Source organism: Convolutriloba macropyga, chromosome 7 (assembly GCF_964194025.1).
Source record: "Convolutriloba macropyga chromosome 7, txConMacr16.3, whole genome shotgun sequence".
Taxonomy (NCBI): domain Eukaryota; kingdom Metazoa; phylum Xenacoelomorpha; order Acoela; family Convolutidae; genus Convolutriloba; species Convolutriloba macropyga.
In genome coordinates this window covers 64572741-64595571 of record NC_134474.1, presented here as the reverse complement: position 1 = coordinate 64595571, position 22831 = coordinate 64572741, and the positions used below count along the sequence as shown (strand labels likewise).

At 35.8% G+C, this 22831-nt stretch overlaps 1 protein-coding gene across 1 annotated transcript in view; it reads right to left on the bottom strand.

The window, feature by feature from the left end:
• LOC142343244 (uncharacterized) overlaps positions 1-22313 on the bottom strand; it is a 53604-nt gene extending 31291 nt beyond the window's left edge. The window contains exons 1-9 of the mRNA XM_075395020.1: positions 22188-22313; positions 21762-21844; positions 21642-21696; positions 4792-4866; positions 4476-4570; positions 4069-4137; positions 3783-3878; positions 1399-1525; positions 945-1019 (exon numbers count right to left, since the gene is read on the bottom strand). Coding sequence (XP_075251135.1) covers positions 945-1019; positions 1399-1525; positions 3783-3878; positions 4069-4137; positions 4476-4570; positions 4792-4866; positions 21642-21696; positions 21762-21844; positions 22188-22271 — 759 coding nt within the window. The 5' untranslated portion in view covers positions 22272-22313. The remainder of the gene's footprint in view (positions 1-944; positions 1020-1398; positions 1526-3782; positions 3879-4068; positions 4138-4475; positions 4571-4791; positions 4867-21641; positions 21697-21761; positions 21845-22187) is intronic.
• Positions 22314-22831: the final 518 nt, after the last annotated feature.

The following is a 22831-nucleotide window of genomic DNA, read 5'->3' as shown; positions in this document are numbered from 1 at the left end:
CAAAGCCGGCAGATTGCACAGATAGAACATAAACGCATGTCGGAAGAATTACTCTCGAACGGCAACCATGGGCTAAATTCCTTTGCAGATGGCTAGAGGCAGGTGGAGAGTCGAGTGCATATTCATTTTAAGGGCGTTTCACCTTTACTATGGGATTTCAATTGATCTTATACTAAGCACCCTAACTAAATTTGCACTTTATAGCCCCCACTTAATCAAATGGTTCACGAAAAAAATTCACCACTATTCCCTTACGCTAGTGATCTTGGCTAAGATTGATTTTCAAGCAAAACTATCAAACTTAAGAGATATCTCATCGTCAAAAGGAAGAAGCCCAGCCATTTTCACACTAAAAAGCAAGTTTTCTCGAATTGTGCTATTCATTTACGTTGTTTGATCAACTTTGATTAAATTTGCATTTCCGTTCAAACTTCGAAACAGAAACAGCGAATTATTTCTTAAGTTGTTTTAATATCTTTTTTACAGTGAAAAAATGAAGCTCGTCTTTTGGCATCGGGATATCTAAGTAAGTTAGTCTGACGTTTTGTGTCAAAATCACGCCTAGCCACGATAACAAGCTGCGTAGTGGACCAGCGGTGTAAAACATTTTCAAAAAGGCATGCGCAAAAAGTCATTTGAGAAGTCAAATTAATTGGTCATGCAAAATTTCGCGAAGACTCGGCTACAGTAATTTCTTCAAAATTTGCTCGAGAGCAATTAGTAACTAGTACTCCTCTTGATATCGTAAAGACACCGCCCCAATACAAATCTAACAAATCTTTTAATTCAAATCTTTTAATTGTCAAAACCAAGAATACCACAATATAGAGCCACGCTCATCTTTCCTCTCCACAGCTATAATAAAGCAAAGTCGAATCAATATGCAAGTTCTCACTTTGCTTCTTGGGCAAGGAATTTGACGTTAAAAATGAAACCAAACTTACAGAGCACTTGAGAATGTTGATGACTATGAGTCGGTTTAGGCTCTGTCCAATTAGCGTCAGACACGTATCGTTGAACTGAAACAACAAAGAACCCATTGAAAATCCTAATTAAAAAAATTATCTGGTTGAAGATATTTTAGATTCACGTGGATACCAGCGCCAGAGTAATTGAACACTTGATACAACTTCTAACCCTTTGAGCCCAAATTTTCAGACAATAGAATCTAAGTGATTTAATTGTTTGCAAACAATCTGTTATATTTCAATGCTATAACTAACAAATGTGTTACGTAACACAGCCAATATACAAAAAAACCTGTGGCAAAATTTTTAGGAACAGAATTGAGTTAACAGAATCCATTTCGGGAGACATATCCAGTTAGTTGGTTGGATGAAGAACAACGCAATGCATAAGAAAGAAGGGCGCAATGGATGGGGTGAAGTGGTCGGGTACCTTTTCGACCCCAGCGCATCTCAGTCTGAGGATGTTGGGACAGCCGGCAGTGAGAGCAGCAAAGCCATCCTGTGTTATGTGTTTGTTCCACGACACATCCAAATCTTCCAGATTGCTACAGCCGTTCCTAGTCAACAACCAATTATATGCATACACTCAATTCGCACAGATGATACTGCACAGATGAGGCCACAAAGACACTTTCATGGTTTATCAATTTAAGTATTAAGTAAAATCACTAAGGGAGCTTCAAATGACGTCAATAGATGTTAATAGATACCACTAAACACAATAAAAAATTAAAGTAAAAATTGCACCAATTTGGGCGCACTTTTAATTTGACTTTTAGTAGTGAAGTGCCACCACTTGAGTTCAGCTGCTGACACTTGTGAATGAGAGCGAAATTTAGGTCAAACAAAACGAAATGTATTGGGCGCAAAAGTCAGAACGATCAAGCAAACAATTTGCATTAAAAAGATCAACTCATTTAAAATAATTGCTTCAAATTTTGTTCGAGAGCAATTAATAATTTACATTTTCACAATAAACGAAACAAAAAATCAAAACATAGCTGGCAGATTGCCAGAAAATAGCCGCAATAGCTTTGTAGATCTGCAGTCTCAAAAAAAACAGTAAAAAAGACAGACCAAAAAAAATCGTCTTTTCATTGAAGGCTGATATGTTATATATATTTTGATTAAAATCTGTACAATTTTTTGCTGCCTCTATTAGTTGCTCTCAAATAACCTTCATTTAGAGTGACACACACACACACCCATTTTACCTTATCTCTTTGAATTAAAGTAAATAAAAGTCAATTTCAAAGTGAGGAAGTCATTTTTGAGAGTGAGGGTAAGACAAATGTGACCAAAAATTTACGCGAATCACGCGAATGAACGAAAAAAACTCGCACATGACGTCACACATGCACTTCAGTTATGTGTGACGCTATCGCTGTGCGGCTATTAATCTATTTTCAAACCCGAATCAACTCTTTACATCTTTTTGAAAATTCGCCAGGACCTGATCCGACATGTGCAGTAACTCAAACATAGCCGGCAGATTGCCGGAATATAGCCGCGATAGACGCTTGTGGCCTACCATGAATTGAAACAACTAAAGAAATAATATTGACAGATCGACCACCAGCTTTTTAAAAGACCACTAGACTTTTGGGTAGATTCGGACTGTCATTTTTATGAGACACATTTGCTCTACAAGGAAAAAGCCCTAATGAAGCTTTTTAAAAAATAATAGTCGATATTAAAACTCAAGACTCTATTACTCAGGAATTAGGGCATATACGTTTGGCACTACTTGGATGGACACTATTGACCTTTATTTGGTAAATGTTCATAAAATTTAAAGTTCCATAAGTGCGTTCAAAATCATTTTTTGAATGAGGTAAGTCACGCAATTGACCTAAAAGCAGAAATGACCTCACGAAAACAAATTTTAACTGCAAAGCAGTAGAAGTCACTGAAGTCATTGAAAAAGTTAATTCTAAGAAGTCAGGGTAAGACGCAACAAAAATCTGTTAGACAAAGTAAAAAAAATAGGAGCGCTGTAATAGCCGCCTGGAATTGCTGACGCGGCTATTAATCATATTTATATTTAATAAACAAACAGTTTGACTGAACTTGGGTTCAACATTGAAACCAGCAACAGTGTGATTTATTTCTTGACCTTGCAATTTGTGGCCCCTTACTTTGATGTTCATTAAGATTAAGGGCCACTGCAATGATTTGAACCGAAAGACTAAATTTCGGCAAACTTTTTATATTGTTTTGTTTTAAACTGCCGCCAATTGAGTTCAGCGGCATTAAATAGTATATGACACCAATTTAGACCACGCATAACTCAAAGTCGCGTGATCTAAATTAAAGTCAAGGGCAGAAAATTCAGTCGACTTATCATTTGAGCAAAAATTTTGCAAGACACACGGCTACAGTTATAGGTTCAAACTTGGCTCGAGGGCAACTAATAGCCATTATTCTGCTTCGAACCTTAAGACAGCGCCGACAAAACAAATCAATTTCTTGCATTTGTTAAAAAACCCAAGTGCAACACAATAGAGCAAAGTAAATTCGAATGAAAATCCGATGATGAGTCGGTTAAGGCTCTATCTTACTAGAATAAAACTTTAGCCCAAATTGAAGTTAAAAATGAACAGCGGTGTAGAAACTGCACGTGAACAAAATTATTTCCTCACTTAGCAAAAACTTTGACACCAACTTTTCTCGCTGTCATTCAAAAACACTTCCGCTTCTCCCTCATCTTCAGTTTTATTCAATAGAAGGAAATCACTTTTTAAATAAGCACTCTGAAAAAATCGTTCAGAAAAAATTGATATAGCTCAAATTAAATGGGCTGTTAGTACTTACCCGACAGAGTTTAAGGAATAGTCGGTTAGTTTGTCGCAAGAGTCCAAATTTAGTATTTTCAAGTTCCTCGCATGTTTGCCCAAAGCAGCACAAGCACTAAAACACAAAACCCTTCTGCAAACCTACTTTTTTAATATATCAAAAACAGATCAACACTTTGTTAATTTGAATAAAAGAAAGAACAATCGTGCACTCAGAGGCTCTTAAAAAGTGATATTCTTACATTGGACACTTTGCCAACTTTTCAAAAAACAAAACTGGTTTTGATGATACTTGAGAAACTGACCCATCTGTTATGTCTCTGCACTCTCGAAGATTGAGCTCTTCTATTTGATTGCAATGTTTGGCAAAAATCCTGAAACAGTCACAGTTATTGTGCATCTGATATGTACGGGAAAAAATTTACTAGATTCTTCACATCCAAAACACGAACGTATTCAACAACCAATTTTCCAACATTCTCTATGTTCAGTTTATTCTCCATCATCATAAAACACCACATATCACATCTAGCCATCATTTTTTGCTATTTCATTCCCGATTTAATTTCTTTTTTGTGTCCATATTTGCTCTTATTCCTTTAATTTCGCACACTAGAATTATTCCTAAGCTATGCTTAGTATTTCTCCATAATGAACTGGAGATAAAAATTTCTGAGTCAAGCATGTGAAGATTAGATGGATAATAAAGAACCTGATGGCATTATCGCCGATGTTCTTGCAGCCTTTCAGATTGAGCGACTTGAGGAATGGTCCAGCTCTCCGAGAAAGGTTCTCAATCACATTACTCTACAATCACAACACAAAAACCAATTCAATTTGTAGACAATTATTATCCTTTTGCCAGTCACTTTAAAACGGGTGCATGACCAAATTCTGATATCTACATAGTCGCTGACGTGTATTTTATAAATGAGTACTATACTTCTAAATATTCTTGGCTACAGACAACAATATATGATTATTATAACTTCCACCAGTGAGGAACCAAATCGTAATTGAGTACTGACCTCGACTGCCACTTGAAAGGAGAACAAGTCCAGGTACTGCCAGTTTTTACCATCCTTCACCAACTCTCGCCATTTCTAGAACATCATGATGTTCAACAACAAATTTTCATTAATCTTTGTCGAGGAACTGAACGTAGCTTTGAAAAGCATGCACACTAAACTGAGTATGATAACTCTCTTCTTAGTTTGCTTCTTCCTTTTTTATCTTTTTAGAGGCGGCTGTGTAGGTGCTAGTGCCAAGTGCTATATTGTATGAAGACAGAGTTATCGTTGCAGTATCCTTTCTAATAAAGGCTTTTAATTGCAAGTTTTTGCTAAGTGCTATTCGGGGCGCGGGTTCGGTAAAAACGCTCTTTTTCTGCTACAAGTTTTCAATTCAAGTAATTTAGTAAGCAACTGAACTGTACTGAGCAGAATCGTCTGTATGAATTTCAAGATAATAAATGTGTGCTGTATAAGTTTACAAAAGTCTTTTTCAACAAATCAAAATTCAGCATCGTCATATTACGGCTCTTTAGAAAAAGCGGAGGCGATGGGTTTCGAACCTTTAGTCTTATGATTATAAACAGGGTTGCCTAGTGTACTGTATAAGTTTACAAAAGTCTTTTTCAACCAATCAAAATTCAGCATCGTCATACTGAGCAATTGAATCGTTTAAATGTTTTAGTAAAAGATGATATTATATTGCTCGTTAATCACTTAAGTTGAGGAGTTCGAGCCTTTGACTTAGTATTTTTCGAAAAACTTCATAAAGCAATTTTTTGTTTATTTTGATTGGTCTATTCTTAATTTGATTGGTTAAAAATGTTTTTCCCCTAAAATTTTTACAACTTTCTTGACGCAAATGAAACCTTCATGAATTTAATGGTATCACCTAAGGTAAATTCTTGTCTAGCTTACAATATTGGTTTTGACTTGACCGGACAATTTTCGAAAAAGCAGAGAAATTTAAGTGCAAGGTCTGTTCTCACTCCATTTTTATTTAAGAAATCCCAGGCAAGTTCTTCGACACTCCGTCGAAAATGTTTGGGCAAATTCATTGGTGGAAACGTTTATATTTCGACGTGTACAATTTTTCTTGCATTTCTTAGACACTCCGTGCCGAAGAAGGATTGCGAGTAGTAGTAGGTCAGCAAGAGTGGGGGGGGGGTAAAAGGACGTACCTATGTATAAAGATTACCTATAGCCTATTTTCATCAATTTTCCAAAGACGTACCTAAAAAAAGAGAGTGAGAACAATAGACCTGTCATCTTATCGTAATTACCCAGGGGTAATTATCTTAATTACCCCAGGGAAATGCATCGGCTCTAATGCACTTCAGCTAATCTTATCTACTTAATAAATTATATCTGCAGAACTTTTACTTTTAATCATTTTCACATTTTATTCATTCGCGCATAGTTATTACAACTATAACTTTTTTTCATTCATTTACATAAGGAGAATATTATTTTATCATCTTTCATTGCAATTCAGTCAATTTTTACTAGAATTTACCCGATTTGGGCTGATATACGTAAATTTTGCCAGTTTACCATTTTTTGCCAAAAAATACCCAATTCTGACCAAAAAATACCCAATTCTTGCCAAAAAATACCCAATTCTGACCAAAAAATACCCAATTCTTGCCAAAAAATAACCAATTTTTCCCAAAAACTACCCAATTTTTCCCAAAAATGCCCAATTCTTCCCAAAAAATTCCCAATTCTTGACGAAAATACCCAATTCTTCCCAAAAAATACCCAATTCTGGCCAAAAAATACCCAATTCTGGCCAAAAAATACCCAATTCTTCCCAAAAAATACCCAATTCTTGGCAAAAATACCCAATTCTTCCCAAAAATACCCAATTCCTGGCAAAAAATACCCAATTCTTCCCAAAAAATAGCCAATTCTGACCAATAAATACCCAATTCTGGCCAAAAATACCCAATTCTTGGCAAAAAATACCCAATTTTTCCCAAAAAAATACCCAATTCTTCCCAAAAAATACCCAATTCTTGGCAAAAATACCCAATTCTTGACAAAAGTTAATCAGTTTGAACTGAAAATAACTAGTTTTATCAGCATATTTCGAAAAATTACCCAAAATTCAAGGAAATTTACTCAAATTTTTCTTAAATTTTTCTAATTTACTCCCATTAGACCCACAATTTCGTAATTTCAGAACTTTACAAGTTTCAAAATCTTTATTGTAATAAAGAAATCTCACGTGATTCCATTATTTTTGTTTGGAGGTAAATCACCTCTGCTTTGTGAAGTCTCCTAATAACAAATCTAGTGCGTCATCTATTAATAATCATAAAACTCTCACGTGATTAGACAACTAGTCACTTTATTATCGTCACAATTACTCATAACATTACGATTACATCGTAGTACTTTACAATTACGTCACTGTAATTTACAATTACGTCATAGTGTCGTCATAATTACGTCATAATAACGTCACGATTACCTCATTATGTCGTCACAATTACGTCATTATGTCGTCATATTAAGTTTTTTAACAAAGAAATTTTCCTTTCCGTTTATTTTCATTTTCCTGATTTACAGAATTGAGTGCAGTTGATTACAATAATCTTTACAACTTCTGACAACTATTTAATTTCATTGCAACTTCCATTTTAACATTTTTTACTCCTCCTTTTCTCACTTCTAATCTTACAACTTATTTTCAGAGATGCCTCGAAAGTCGGACCAAAAAGAACTTTGCAAGTCTTGCGACAAACTCGTTTTGAAATCCAATATGAGCAGACATCAGAAGCTTCACGCAAAAGTTTGCCCACATTGCACCGAGTCATTTCCTGACGAATACAAATTACAGAAACACATTGCTTCTAAACATGCACCACCTCTCATTCTAAAGAAGAAGTTTTCATGTAGAAGCTGTAGTCTATCGTTCTCCACGTATTATCAACTTATTCATCATAAACGAAATAATCACCAGCATTCTGCTCCAGTGGCTTACGATGACGTTGACTTATCTATATACGGAGAATCCTCCGCTCTTCATAGTGAGCTCGAAACCGTCAAGCACTTTTTACAAGACTCGGTGCTTGAATTGTCTAGAAAGAAAGTGCATAACTTCAAGTTAGTCGAACTCAGCCACGAAATAGTAATGAACAAATTGGATTTTGTTTACAAAGACTTACCCAGTTCAGCGAAAATTAACATTTCCTTTGGTTTTGTTCTTCAAAGTGTGCATAACTCGGACGAATTTCGATACTTTTACGCAGCAGACAACAACCCCATTTTTTTAAATCCTATGGTTCTCTCCGATGACTCAGATCTCAATTTTATCAAATCGAGGTTGAGAAGTGAAGAGTTTCTGCCTAATCTTATCAGTCAGCGACCAGATACGAAATGGAAATTTTATTGTGTTACAAATGTCACTTTTTTTGTATTTCTCCTGAGTGGAGTTCCTCTTGGCTGCATTCAACAATCAATTCCACCATCTTTACTTAGGAATCCTTTAGTTAAATGTTTTGTATCCGACTGCGAACTGAAACCTTACCAAGACAACTTGTGCATGTTTCGTGCGTTGGCATACGAAATAAATGGAAGCGTTGATCTACAGCAGAATACAGAAAAATTGACTCAGATGTTTCTCTCAGCAACAAGGAAAGATGGCAAAAGCTTTCCAGGAGTACACGAAGATGATATTCCTATTCTTGAAGACTTGACTGACCGAAGCATTCAAGTTTACACTATTTTCGTTGACGATCAGTCAGAAATGTATGCTGAACTTACTCGTCGATCCTGCTTAAAACGAGCACAGACAACATCTTTATTAAGATATGATAATCATATCTGTGGGACAGCGGACATCAACAAGTTCCTCAAAAAATTCCGCTGCTACATATGTGATCACTTTTTCGATAGATCAAACAATTTGTTGGTCCATCTGAGGAATTGTTCCGAAAACACACAACATAGGTATCCCACAGGAGCTTATCAGCTGTCAGAGACTGTTTTCGATCGACTGGAAGACGTCAATATTGTGGTTCCAGAAGAATTGAGATTATTTTCTCACTTAATTGTTTTCGATTTTGAGTCAGTAACAGTTACTGACTTGACACTCAACAACACCGAATTGACTTCTTGGATTGGGAAACATGTTCCCATTAGTGTGTCGATATCTTCTAACCTTCTTGAAGAGACAATTTTCCTTTGCAACTCAGATCCGAACCAGTTAATACGAGATTTTGTGTCTAACCTTGAGCTGATATCGCAAAAAAGTGCAATCCTTATGAAAGAAAAATTGCAACACTTCATTTCTCGACTTGAAGAAAAGTATTGGCTGGCTCGAGACAAAGTTCCCGTGCGAGAGAATGAAGGACTCGTCAATGATGAGGCAGAAACTGGCGAGGAGGTTGAAGAGGATTCCAATTCTACAAGAGAGCGAAGAGAGCTCAAAATTCTATCGAGTTTGAGACAAGATTTCGAGAACTACTACAGTACAATCCCCGTTTTTGGTTTCAACAGCTCTCGGTATGATTTAAACCTGATTAAAGAATATCTTCTGCATCATCTGTTAATAGAAAGAAACGTTGTTCCCAAAGTGATTCGTACGGGGAACAAATATATTGGAATGAACTTTCTTGGCTTGCAATTTCTCGACATTTTGAATTTCCTGGGAGGAGCTACAACTCTGGATAATTTTCTGAAAGCGTATGGAGCCAGTGAAGAGAAGGGTTTTTTCCCTTATGAGTGGTTTGACAGTGCTGAAAAGTTGAATGAGACCCAACTGCCACCAATTGAAAGTTTCTGGAGTAAGTTGAAAAACCATAACGTCTTGTCAGTCGATTACGATAAGTTCATGGATTGCAAAAAAAGGGGAATTGAAGAAAAGGAAGCTTTAAAGAAGCTGAAATTAAAAACAGTTCCCAAAAATGCAGAAGAGAACTACCGGGAACTTCAAAACATTTGGGAAAAGGAGAACATGAACACATTCCATGATTTTCTCAAGTGGTATAACAACAAAGACGTCGTGCCCACTCTTGATGCGATGACAAAGATGATTCATTTCTACCACTCAAAACAAATTGATATGTTGAAACTGGGCTATACGCTTCCCAACTTGGCTAACAGATTTCTCCATTCATCAACAGATGCTGCATTTTTCCCATTCTGCGAGCAAGACAAGGAATATGATAATTATATCAGAAATTGGCTGACGGGAGGACCCTCGATTATCTTCACCCGATATGCAAAAGTCGGCGAAACGAAGATTAGAGAGTCTGCAAATGTGTGCAAGTCTATTGTGGGCATTGATGCGAGTCAACTCTACCCATTCTCAATGACCAAGGAAATGCCTACGGGACTATACACAAAATGGGAGTTCAATGATGACACTGCAAAGTTTCACCCAAAAAAGAATTGGAGGAGTTTGTTTGAGCAGCAGGTAATCGATTACTTGCAGAGCACTCGTCCAGAATGTTTAATACAGTCACAGTTCAGTCACAAAAAACAGAAAAGAATTGGAACTTATCTCGTCGATGGCTTCTGCTCTCATTGCAATACAGTGTTTGAGGCAATGGGATGCTATTTTCACTTTTGTCCTTGTCAGGAGGAAAAACCTCTATTATTTGAAGACATAGAGAACGGATTAAAGACACGGGAACGAGATAGTGACCGAAGAGAGTATCTGCAGGGATTAGGATACACAGTTGTTGAAATTTGGGAATGTCAGTGGAAAAAGTGGAGGAGGGAAAACATAAATGGAGTAAAAGAGTTCGTCAACAAGAAATATCCATTTCAGCAATTCCTTTCCAAAAATGCTCTTATTGAAAAAATAAAACGAGGCGATTTGTTTGGTGTGGTTGATTGTAGCCTCGAAGTCCCAGAGCACTTGTACCCTTACTTTGAAGACTTTCCTCCTATTTTTAAGAATTGTGAAGTTGGACGAGACGACATTGGGGACCATATGAAAGAATTTGCTGAGCGACACAAGTTACTATCAAATCCAAGAAAAATGCTCATTTCTAGTTTCAAGCTTGACAGAGGACCAATTATTACTCCCCTTTTGTTATTTTATCTGGAAAAAGGAGTGATTCTAAGAGACGTTTTTTGGTTCCTGCAATACACTCCCCGCCACTGCTTCCAGTCCTTTGTGCAAAACGTTGTTGATGCTCGCCGCAATGGAGAACGAAACAAAGACTCAACAGTTGTTGCGGAGACCATGAAATTGATAGGTAACAGTTCTTACGGATATCAAATAATGGACCGTAGTCGGCATACAAACACAAAATATGTCAAAGGACCGCAAGTGGATAAATTAATTAACAACAGATTTTTCAAGACCCTAAATGAGTTGCCAGAAGAGATTTACGAAGTGGAGTTAAACAAGACACGTATCATTCATAAAGAACCAATAATAGTTGGTTTTTTTATTCTGCAGTACGCTAAGCTTACAATGTTGCAACTCAAGTACAATTTTTTCTCCACTTTCTGTGACAAAAATAAGTACGAACTCATTGAAATGGATACCGACAGTTTGTACATGGCGCTTAGTGAGGAAAAACTTGACAAAATCATTCGACCAGAAATGCAATCATTGTGGTACTGGATGAGACAGAGCGACTGCAGTGATAATTTTGCAGCAAACTCAAGCAGCAACTTTTTCCCACGTGAATGTTGCAACAAGCATGCGAATTTTGACAAGAGAACTCCAGGCTTGTTCAAAGAAGAATTTAGATGCTCAGAAATGATTGCTTTGTGCTCAAAAACTTATTGCTGCTACGATGAGCAATCAGATACTGTAAAATTATCCAGTAAGGGGCTCAACAAAAACAACATCGAGGAACCCTTAGCCAAATACAGAAAAGTATTGTTTGATGAGGAGCGGGTATATTCAACGAACAGGGGATTCCGCGTAGTCAACAATCAGAAAGTATGCACATATGAACTCAAAAAAGTGGGACTGTCATACTTTTATCCCAAGCGTAAAGTCTGTGAAGACGGAATTCACACTACTCCTTTAGATATATAAGTCATTTTCTTTAGATTTTGTAAATTTTTAGCCTTCTTTCATTTTATATCTTTTTCAATTCACTGTTTACCTCACAAAATTTCTTTTGAAAAAAAATCCTTGTATAAAATAACTAAATTAGATACAAATACACATACAAATGATTAAGTACAAAATTTACAAATTTTTTTAAAAAAAGTTTTGAAAACCATTTTCATCATTTTACGGATTAATGTTTAAACAATTAAAGATTTTGGTTGTCAAAACTTACAAAACATCAGCAAAGAACTTCAAAATATGAAAATCATTTAAATATTTAGACGAGACTTTAGAAAATAACACATGTGCAAAATAAATAGCATATAAACCACACAATTCTGAATCTTGGAGTTTTTCCTGTACTAATGAACCAAAGTTTGATTTCGTCTTGATGCCATATTTTTCCAAAACTTCTCCCATCGAATCACCGTAGAACAACTTTCCATTTTTATTGGCTAGCAAAATCCAGTGGGAGCCCGGTTGAGTAGATGGATCTGTGTTGATTATACAAAACGTGTTTGTAGGTAAATTTTTTGGCCGAAGATCTGCTGGGAAGGAACCGAGATATTTGAACTTTAGGTGTGGGAACCTGTTGACAACATGTAAGAGTTGTTGATTATCCATTTTTGGTGACTGATCCCTCCTTATCAATTGCAATTGAGCTTATACGTTCACCACTAACAAATAATTCTACAGTATTGGTCAAATTGTTAGCAAAGTAGAGCTCCAAACGAATTCCTGCTCCAACTACATCAGGAAAATGCATTTCGACATTGGCCTCCTGTGTTGAAGTAAGATCGAAAAATAAATGAAAATGGTTTTCAAAATCCTTGTATTGAATGTTAGGACCGTCATCATCAAATTTGAGTGCTTTCATCGTTTCAGCATAAGCTCTCACGTGATTTTCTGTTTTCAAGTTTACAATAGTTTGATTCCCACGCACAATTTTAACTTGTCGAAGACCAAATTTACGAAAATGGAACGGATTAGTGTTGTATGTTCCACTGAACTCATTATTTAGATTCATAGCATTATCAATCATTCGAATTGGTTTGTTTGAAAATATATTTTCTTGTATAAACTGGTTCTGTCCTGCGGGAATGATAAACGTTTTTGGAAGTTCTTCATTATAGTAAAATATGGCAGGTTCTCGCAGCAGTCTACTTTTAAAACTTCTCATCCAGTTATCTGAGATCGCTACCTGTCTAGTAAAAAGGCAAGCTTCCAAAATTAAGGCTTCCGAGTTCAGCCCACCAGTATCGATCATATAGAACGCTGGAGATGATCGGATCAATTTCAGTCTGAGGTTGACATTTGGGAGAAGTAAAGTTTCACAAGCAAATAGACCTATTGCCAACGGACCGTAAAAAGTAAATTCATCTTTATCTTTTTGAAAAACAGTATCTGTAAATGCTCTTTTTGTAAAATCGTTCGGCTCAATCTCGTATCGATATCCTTGGCATTGAGATAAGCTTTCCTTCGTTCCTTTTGTCCCTGAAAATTCAGCAGAGACAAAAGCTTGATGAGCATAAAGAGAATTGGCACTGTGAACTTGTTCATTGTTAAGATATACTTCGCAATTAGAGAAAAGAGAATGAAGAGCGTTGTTTACCAATAATGTTTCTTCGGCATTATCTAAACGTGTTCGATCTCCTTTAATAACCCTTCCTCTGATGAATAATCGAGTAGAGCGCAAGTCAGTAAAAATATTACGATCAGTTTCCAATTGAAATTCGATTGTTGACTCGTTTAAGGAATTTGTTGGAAATATTTGCTGTTCATTGGACCAAAGAATGGGGTCTAGAATTGGAACTTTCCCAAAAAAGTCTAGCATAGAGTGAGACAAGGAGTTCATTTGCATTTTAGCCGACCGTTTTTTATAAGGACAATTGAGGAAATGATCAAGATTTTTTCTGGAATAATAACGTAAGTTGAACTTGACCAATAGGGAAGAAGGGAACAAGGTGCCCAGCAGCGTTTCTTAATTCTACATGGATACTGTGGAAGTTGGATTTGATTACTTTATGGAATCTCAAGTGTTCGAAATTGCGATAACTCAGAACTTGCGATCTCTTAAAAATCTCATCATTATGGAACTCTCGGTGTTTGAACGGAAACGAGCGTAGAAGAGGACATTTCACATCACCGACTGAATTGGGTTCAACTATATCCAAGTAGAGTAAAACTGTATGTGTTCCAGTAATATCAAAAGGGAGATCTGCCGTTGCCCAGGACTTGGTGTTGTATGATCCTTTCGAATCAGGTGGCATAACAGGTTTGTCAGCTTCAACGCCCAAGTTAGCAGCCAAACTTTTGCTGAAGGATACATTTTGAGATCCTCTATTGCAAAAAGTTAGTCTTCGACTTTTTTTGTCGATGTTGATAGAAAATTGAGGATCTAAGTTTTTAGGATGACGTGCTTTTTTGGGTATATCTGTAAGACTCTTCGCAAATTCGTCCATAGAGTTAAAAACTGCTGGTGGAATAGCGAATACATGCTTAAATTTCTCATCATAGTGAAATGTCATCAATCCTCCTTCAATGTTATAACATATACCGGGATATGATACTTCGACTAAAGCTACTTCCCATGATCCATCCAGTTCAATTTTGTCGGGAAGAAAATTGGTGAACGAAGCCATTGCATTTTGAGGGTAAACTTGAGAGGAAGCGTTGGATACCAATTCTAGATAAAACGAATCCATGATGTTTGACTGTTCTGTGTGACGTTTGTTTGGAAAAATGATTAGTCAAGGTTCTTCAAAAAGTCTTTGCGAATTTTCTGTCGAGTGACACTTTGTCTAGTGTTTTTCCTCTTTTTCATACCACCACCAACTTGTTTCTGTATTGTTGATTTTGCAGTCTTCTTTACTGCTTTTTTAATCGAAGTCTGTCCTGATAAAACACCACCAATTTCGGGAATGGCTGACTCGATTACATCTCGTCCAATTTTTTTTGCTGCAGGTAAAACGTATTTCTTGAGAATGGGAAGAGTTGTCCTAGCGACTGTTCTAGCCAAGGCTCCAAAGCCACGCCCCCTCTGACGAGGAACTCCTTTAAAATAAGGTAGATTGTAACCGTCCATTTTCTAGCGCGACTAATTGAAAAATGATTATGCAACTTTTGACAATTCTTGTTCGTAAAAGATTCCATCAATGTTTTCTCCTTTCTGATCAACAACAAAATATGTCGGGAAGGGCGCTGAAGTATTTATTTTTCGAACTAGGAAAATTTCATGTGTATAGTGAGGTTTATATCCTTTCTGAAATTTGCCCTCTGCTAATGCCAACCTAACTTTATCTCCTACTTGAAACTTGGGCTTTGTATTTTTTCGTAGCTTCATTCGCTTGTACATGACAGTCAAAAAGTCAGCATTCACTACATCTTTGGGCGCCAACCCAATATTCCGATTGATTCTTGAGTTAATGACGTCAACAAACATTTGCAGTTCTTTGATATAGGTTAATGTGTCGTTTTCTTCCAGGTAGCGGTAAATTAAAACTTTCAGGGTTCGTATAGCTCTCTCGCCAAAAGCTACTTTCGTTTCACTATAAGTGTGATAATATTTGATTCCCACGTCCTCGCAGAAATTGGTCATATCTCCGAAAAACTCTTTTCCCTGATCTAGCCATAATTTTTTTGGGAAATTGAGTTCGTTCTTTTTCGAACACATTTTGATAAAAGCTGCTTTCACGGCCTCTGCTCCTTTTCTCCGTAATGGTTCTACTCGCAGGTATCGAGAAAAAACATCTACAGTAACGAGTAAAAAGTTGATACCTCGATTCCATCTTGATAGTTTATCCATTTGCGCAAGATCCAAGCACCAAATCTCATCAATATAGCGAGCATGCGCATTTAGCCGGGGAAATTTTCGTCTGATTCCTTTATATTTTGTATAAGAGTCTTTTGATTGTAAAAATTCTGTAACTTTCTCGCGACTGATTCCACTTGCTTTTGTTAGGTTGTTGATAGAACCGAAAGCTGTCGGTCCCTTCCCTTTATACAACTTCTGCAATTTGATTCTATCTGAAACTGTAATTGAACCAGTCTGAGCCATACTGTGTCCTCAAAATGTTGTTTTTAACCAGATGTGGTCTCAGATTTAGAACTTTAAGGATTAGGAAATAATTTGGATCAACTGGAGCGTTTTTCAATTTGATTGAATGAAGGAATGTTTTTATATCAACTCCTGTGTCAACGTTGTCAACAATAATTGTATTGGAAAGTGAAATTTTCAACCGTTTGTTTTCGTAAACTTCTTTCAAAGTTTTCAATGTCTCAGGACTGTTCTTATAGTGAAACTCCAGATCTGTCTTAAGTTCTTTAGGTGGACGATCGGTTTTTTCGGAACTAACTTCTTCTTTCGCTTTTTTGATAACTGGAAAAACAGTTTCTTCCTTTTTATAGATCTCGCAGGAGGGTTCCGGTAACTTCCGTTTTCTGGTCTCCCACAGTTCTTTTGGAACAAGAACAAACTTTTTGACCTCACTCATTGAAGAAAGTTGAAAATTTGTTCATACAAGGTTGATATATGTAACTTAATATTGTTATTCCAGCTTTCGAGCCCAATATAAGTCTTCTGGAATTTAGAGTTGTTGATTTTGAAGTGAGCTTTCTAAGTTGTTTTTGGAAGCGAACAAACTGTTTTTTTCTTACTCCTGTGAGGTTTCCTTTAATCAAGTTTACAATACACTCACAGAGAAATCTGATGAATTCCTTAGGACAATGTAGAAGAAAAGCTGGTTGAAATTTCTTGTTGAGATTCTGAAAGAGCTTCAGAGTATAATAATTCTGTGCGTTTATCATTAATATCACTAATACGAGCACGACTGTTCGGTACGAAGAATTCTGAAGGAAATGAAGTTACATTTGAACAATATCTTAACAAATCAGGTGTAGATGGTCTCAAATCTATCATAAGATGCCCATATGGTTCTTGTGTTGCGTCATTATACCATTGTTTTAGTTGTTTTCCCAGACCCAGTTGTCTTCCCAATATATCAATTTGCTGAACATCTCTGGGTGATTTGAACAAAACAATGTGAGTAGTCTGAAGCTCGGCGTCACGTCCAGTTTTATTTTTGTGGAAGAGATTATGTTTGATATAAACACAATTTAAATTTCGATGTCTACCGGCTGTCGCAATTTCGTTGAATTTTTCCGACTTGGAAAGAATGTCTAATGAGTCATCGAATATAAGTAAATATTTTGTGCCGTCAGCTGGTAAGTTCTCAATTAATTCAAAGTCAACACCCTGAATGAATTCTATGCCTGCAATTGATTGCATCATTGTATCGTAAATTGTCTGAAAGTGCTTATAAAAGTATAAAATTCGATCAAATGAGGGTTGAAAAGTTTTCATTTGCAGCATATCATTAATGAAAACAGTCTTCCCAGATCCGGAAGGCCCAACAAGATACATCAGAATGCGTTCCTTTGTTGATATAATCTTGTTCATTTTATGCTCTGGGGTTAGGAAGTATGTAACCTACAGCACTTGAAAGAATAGCAATCCAAACTGTTCGTTCGTCACAAGTTCTAGCAAAAATAAGGTTGATAATTGAAAAAAGAAGAAGTATTAAAACAACTAAGCACTGGAATATTGACAAAAAAGCTGTTCGAGAGCAAGTGCGTCCGCAAATTTTCCAAGGAGGTCGCTCCTGATTGTTATTATCGAAAATAAAGTCAGCTGCGTGATTGTTATGATCTGTCATTAGAGTGCAACTGATTTTTGTTCGTGTTTAGGAAATAATGATTCACACTTTGATTGAATGGAATCGTGGTGAAAATTTCAGAAAACAACAATATGCTAGACCTGTTATATGTCCCAAGAAACAAAAGTTAAATTTTGAATTAAGGAATGGAACCATGTAACAGTACCCAGGACCAATATTTAGATTTGTTTTCAGGTATCCCGTTGCATCATGAAATGTGGCATGTAAACGAAAAATTTTCGACCAATTCAAAAGTTTTTCTAACTTTGAATCGCCAACTCCTATTTGACCTCCGAAGGGAGCTTCTCTGTTAATTTTATCTAGATCTGCATTTTTGTCAAAACTTCGACAGACAGCCAAAAAATAATTTTTCCTTTTTGTATTTCCAACAAAAAGTTGACTGATTTCTTTTTCGAACTCTACAATTTCCTCAATATTCATATCAAGCAACTGTTCTGAAAGAATTTAATTCAAAAAGTGAATAAATACAGACATCACTTACATTATAAAAATTTACAATTACTTCTATGCACTTTGCGATTTTGTCGGGTTTTTGACTTTGTTCAGCACTGAAATAATTTCATTGCTCATTCGATGTAATTTCTGCAACTCCCCAATTCTGACAGAAAGGAAGCATTTCCTTCTAAAACTGTCCTTTTCAGTCCCTCGAGTGAAGAGCTTGATGCTGAAATAACATCGATTCGGATCATCTTGGTAAAATGTTCTGGTCACACATACTTTTCGCCTAGCAGTCTCACTCAATTCCCAGAACACATCGAATTTTGCTTTTTCCTCCACATCAGTTGGCTGGAACAAAGTTTCGTCAATCATCAATTTTGCAGTAACTTCTGTGGGTTCAAATTGTAGTGCTTCTTTCAACATCTCAGGTAGTTTTTGAATGAAAATTTTCGATTCCCAGACCGACAGCATCAGAAACTGATGTAGAACAAATTCACCTTCGACATTTTCGCGAAAGACTTTCAAGTGGGTCCAATTCGAGGTTGTGTTGATAGTCTCCTCTGGGATGCTGATTTGAAATTTCCGGTTAGTGTATTCTTGGAAAGACCAAAGGTTGTTGTTTCCTTGGTGATCCTCATTTGGTTTGCAAACAGTGTCCTCAACTTTCACGTTGGTATCGGTAAACAAAGAATATATGCTTTCATTATGATAATCAAACTGGGAGGAAGGAATAACTGGTTTTCCCTTATGGTTTCGTTTGCGGAAGGGGAAGGCGTAGGGTTTTTTGCAGTCAGCTGAGACTGAACTTTGATCCATCTGTGGCGTGTGAAGTAAGTAAAAGATGAGTTTTTAAAGCAAGAAAGGAAGAATTGAATAAATAAGGTAACTGAATATTGAAAACGAAAAGCAACAAATGAATGAATTATCTTCAAGAAAGAGCTTCATAAATCGAACCAATGAAATTTTAGTAAGAACGAGAATTATTGCGACATCGTAACCAATGAGATCACGTAAAAGCAGTCGTAACCAATGAGATTTGAGTGTTCATCATGACGTTATAGTTATGTCATTTCTAATTTTAGTAACATCACGTGACGTGACAAATGTTGTCACGTGAGGGAGAATTTAGCAAAGAATACAAGCAACTATTAAGACTTATATTGGAGAGCACCTGTAGTTCGAGAAAGGAACATTTTGATGAAGTGATTGGTTCTCATCATTGTCATTTTCTTGGATAGGAGGAAGAATAAGATCTCGGAAATTGGGAAGATCGAAGGTTTCTGATTTTGTAGAAATTGTATCAGCATGTTTGGAGAACATGTCTTCTACCCACCATACACCGTAGTGATTTATTTCACGAGAGTACGGGAACAAAATACCTTTGCAGTCTTTCAGTGGATGAAATCCTTGTTCTTTTCGAACTCTCTCAATGGCCTGGAAATAAGTGGGAAGAGAAAGTACTGAATTGTTGACTTTTTCTTCTGCTATGTGGAGGTTATGATGTCTAGCAGCCTCTAAAGTTCTCCACAAATCTTTCGGAAGTGTTAAGCTAGTAGTCTGTGTTTTTATTGTTACTCTTGTGCAATCCACCTCAAAGGATAATTCGATGTTGTTATCAGTTACTGTTGTTCTAAATTTCGATTCCTCTTTGTTGGGAACGAAATCTAAATCAGAATGAAATGTCGAAAGAAAAGATGTTGAAGGAAGTAAAGGAAGTGATGGAGTATTTTGCATTTTTTTAAGGCCACTGATATTCAACTGAGACTAAACACAAAATGAACAGAGTTTCTCGGTCCTAGCTTATTTTAACATAGATTATACGAATGATATGATTGGTTAAAAGAATTCATTATAGTAAAACATTTTTCAAAAAAAAATTCCATTAAAAAAAACTTCAAAAACTGAAAAAATAGAAAAGTAAAAAACATCAAAATCTGCATTTTTTGTTAAAAATCTTATGTAAAAAATGACATTTTTGAAGGAAATATGTTTTAAGAAAAACGATTTCTTTTTCAAAAATAAATAAAATAAAAAAATTCAAAAGCTGAAAAATGGAAAAATAGAAAAATAAAAAAACATAAAAATCTGCATTTTTTGTTACAAACCTTAGGTAAAAAACAACTTTTTTTTAAATAAAAAATGTTCTAAAAAAATTATCATTTCTATAAAAATAATTATTTTTTTAAATTAAACTCAAAAATTCGAAAAAAAAATGAAAACTATGCATTTTTCATCAAAAACCTTACGAAAAAAAAGACATTTTTCTACCAAAATTGATTTAATTAAATTTAAAAAAAAATTTAAAATAAAAAAATTTACATAAAAAACTTCAAAAATTGAAAAGTGGAAAAATAGAAAAATAAAAAAAACTTAAAAATAATTATTTCCTTTCAAAAAAGGTTAAGTAGATAAGATTAGCTGAAGTGCATTAGAGCGGATGCATTTCCCTGGGGTAATTAAGATAATTACCCCTGGGTAATTACGATAAGATGACAGGTCTATTGTTCTCACTCTCTTTTTTTAGGTACGTCTTTGGAAAATTGATGAAAATAGGCTATAGGTAATCTTTATACATAGGTACGTCCTTTTACCCCCCCCCCCCCCCACTCTTGCTGACCTACTACTACTATTGCGCATCTTCGAATCTTGTTAGGCAAAAGGTAGAGTTATGGACAAAAAACGACATTGAGGAGGTCGTTGATGTATATCAAAGCGTCGCCCCAAGGACGAATTGGCCTTGGTGAACTCCACTCGAAAATCTCTGCTTTTCGGATAGTTCACTGTGAACACTACCGTTTCGATTTCTGGTAGTAAGTTAGTAAAAAGTTTTATGCGTATTGATCTGCCAGAACTCAAAACGTTCAAGTAAACGATGAACAATTTTTATCAATTGCTACTGTGATTTAGAGCAATTAAAAAGCTCAATTTTTTCATACGACACAGAAGTAAGCTGTTGTCAATTTCCAGCTAAGACTTGATAAAATTGACAACCTTAAAATAGGGGTTCAAAATAGTGCGGATCAATCCATTCAATAAGCTTTTTTTCAAATTCTGTTGATTCTTATCAATTTCAACTCCAGTGTTTATTCTAAACTGCAAACCACAAGGACAAGGTACTTCATCTTGCTATTACAGCACAGCAGTAATAGTATGAGTATATTAGAATTCAGAGTTTGATCATCAAGCTTTTGCAACCATTCAGACTTCGGTGTTTTTTTTAATGTTATAATTTCTGCAACCGAATATGACGCGCCATGCATTTGTTTTACTGAATGTAGCAATTGATCAAATTGCTGCCATACAGAGTGGGATAAACTTAACCAGCGACATAACTTCTGAACACAATTTTTCCGGAGAAAAATTTTTGCTTACATGTCCGCTACAGTGACAGAAAAAAAAGAAGGTGAGTAGGTAATGAAAGTCAAGCATTTAGAAAAAGACTGACGGAAGTCATTTTAACACTGTGACTCCTCTCTAACTTTAAAATTTTAAAATCCATTTTGAGCAAAGTTCAATTTGCCAACGATTTTTGCTGACTTTCATTTGTCAGTTATTTGGATATAATCAAATACCGCAAAGTTTGGTGCAACAATGGAACTGGCAATGAAAAAACCATGAATTCGTACTTTTCGCTCGGTAACTTACGCTTGATAACAGCTACTCACCTGACATACCCCTGAACACCGACAAAGACTTGTGAGGTCCAGGAAGGAAAATATTCTGAAAAATTCAAAGTTTGAAAACCTGACATGATTATGATTTCCAAAGCTTTAAGCTCTCCTCACCTAAAATATATGTCTCTAGGAATGCAGTTGTCGTTGATAGAGGTAATATTTGTAGTTCTAATCTCGATGCGGTAGTTCGCCAGCTAAAACAAATTTTAAAATGGAAATAACGCTGTTATAGCTTAACATGGAAAAATTTTAAATTCGGCTATGTTACCCAATTTTAAAATAATTACCTCAAATGATACCTTTTCCAACTCGGCATTAATTAAATTGCACATTTACCCAACCTACCCATGGCAACTATATCTAATGTTCAATTCAATTCTTTTTAATACTTTTTGCATAGTATCACTTGAAAACTTATGTTGCCCACTTTAATCCCTTTACAATACACTTCAATGCAACAAATTCTCCCAGAAGATCCAATCAAAATAGTGTTCCGGTCAAGATTTAAGATTCCAGAACACACTATGCGCAACTAACTGTTCCATTTGAAGAATGGACGGAGTTGCCGTTTTGATACGGCACAGAGCCATTGCTGTGTCCATTTCGGTGAGTCAGCTCCATGACAGCAGCTTTTTAAGCAAGTTTGAACAGAACATATTTTCTGGAAAAAAATAATTTAACAACTGAAATATCACATTTTTGTTGTTGTTGGGGATTTACAGTTTTCACTGAAGGGATTTTCGTCCCAGTCGTCGTCTTAGAAAATTGTCCTATTATTTCTGCAGATCTGACAGTCACAGCATAGATGCCAGCTACAGATGTTATTTTCGTCGAATCGCTCGTTTTCAAACTTCCACATGAAAATTAAAACTCGATTTTTAAGGCCTTTTTTCGTATTAAATTCAATGTATTTTTCTATTCGATTTGCTAGTCTGCATGTACGGAAAAAGAAGTCATTTCTAGCCTTTTCAGTTCTGGTTTTCGGGAGCTTGAATAATTCTTTTGTTCTCCCTTTTTCTGAATTTTGTTTCAGCATTGGTAAAAAGCTATCGTCTTCTGTCAATTTCGATAAAAGTAGAATGTCATTTAGTTGCATGAACATTGGTAGTGGTAGTATGTTAAGAAGTCTCAGTTGATTTGGATACGGCATGACTTTTTGTCCAAGGATCCATTTGACTACT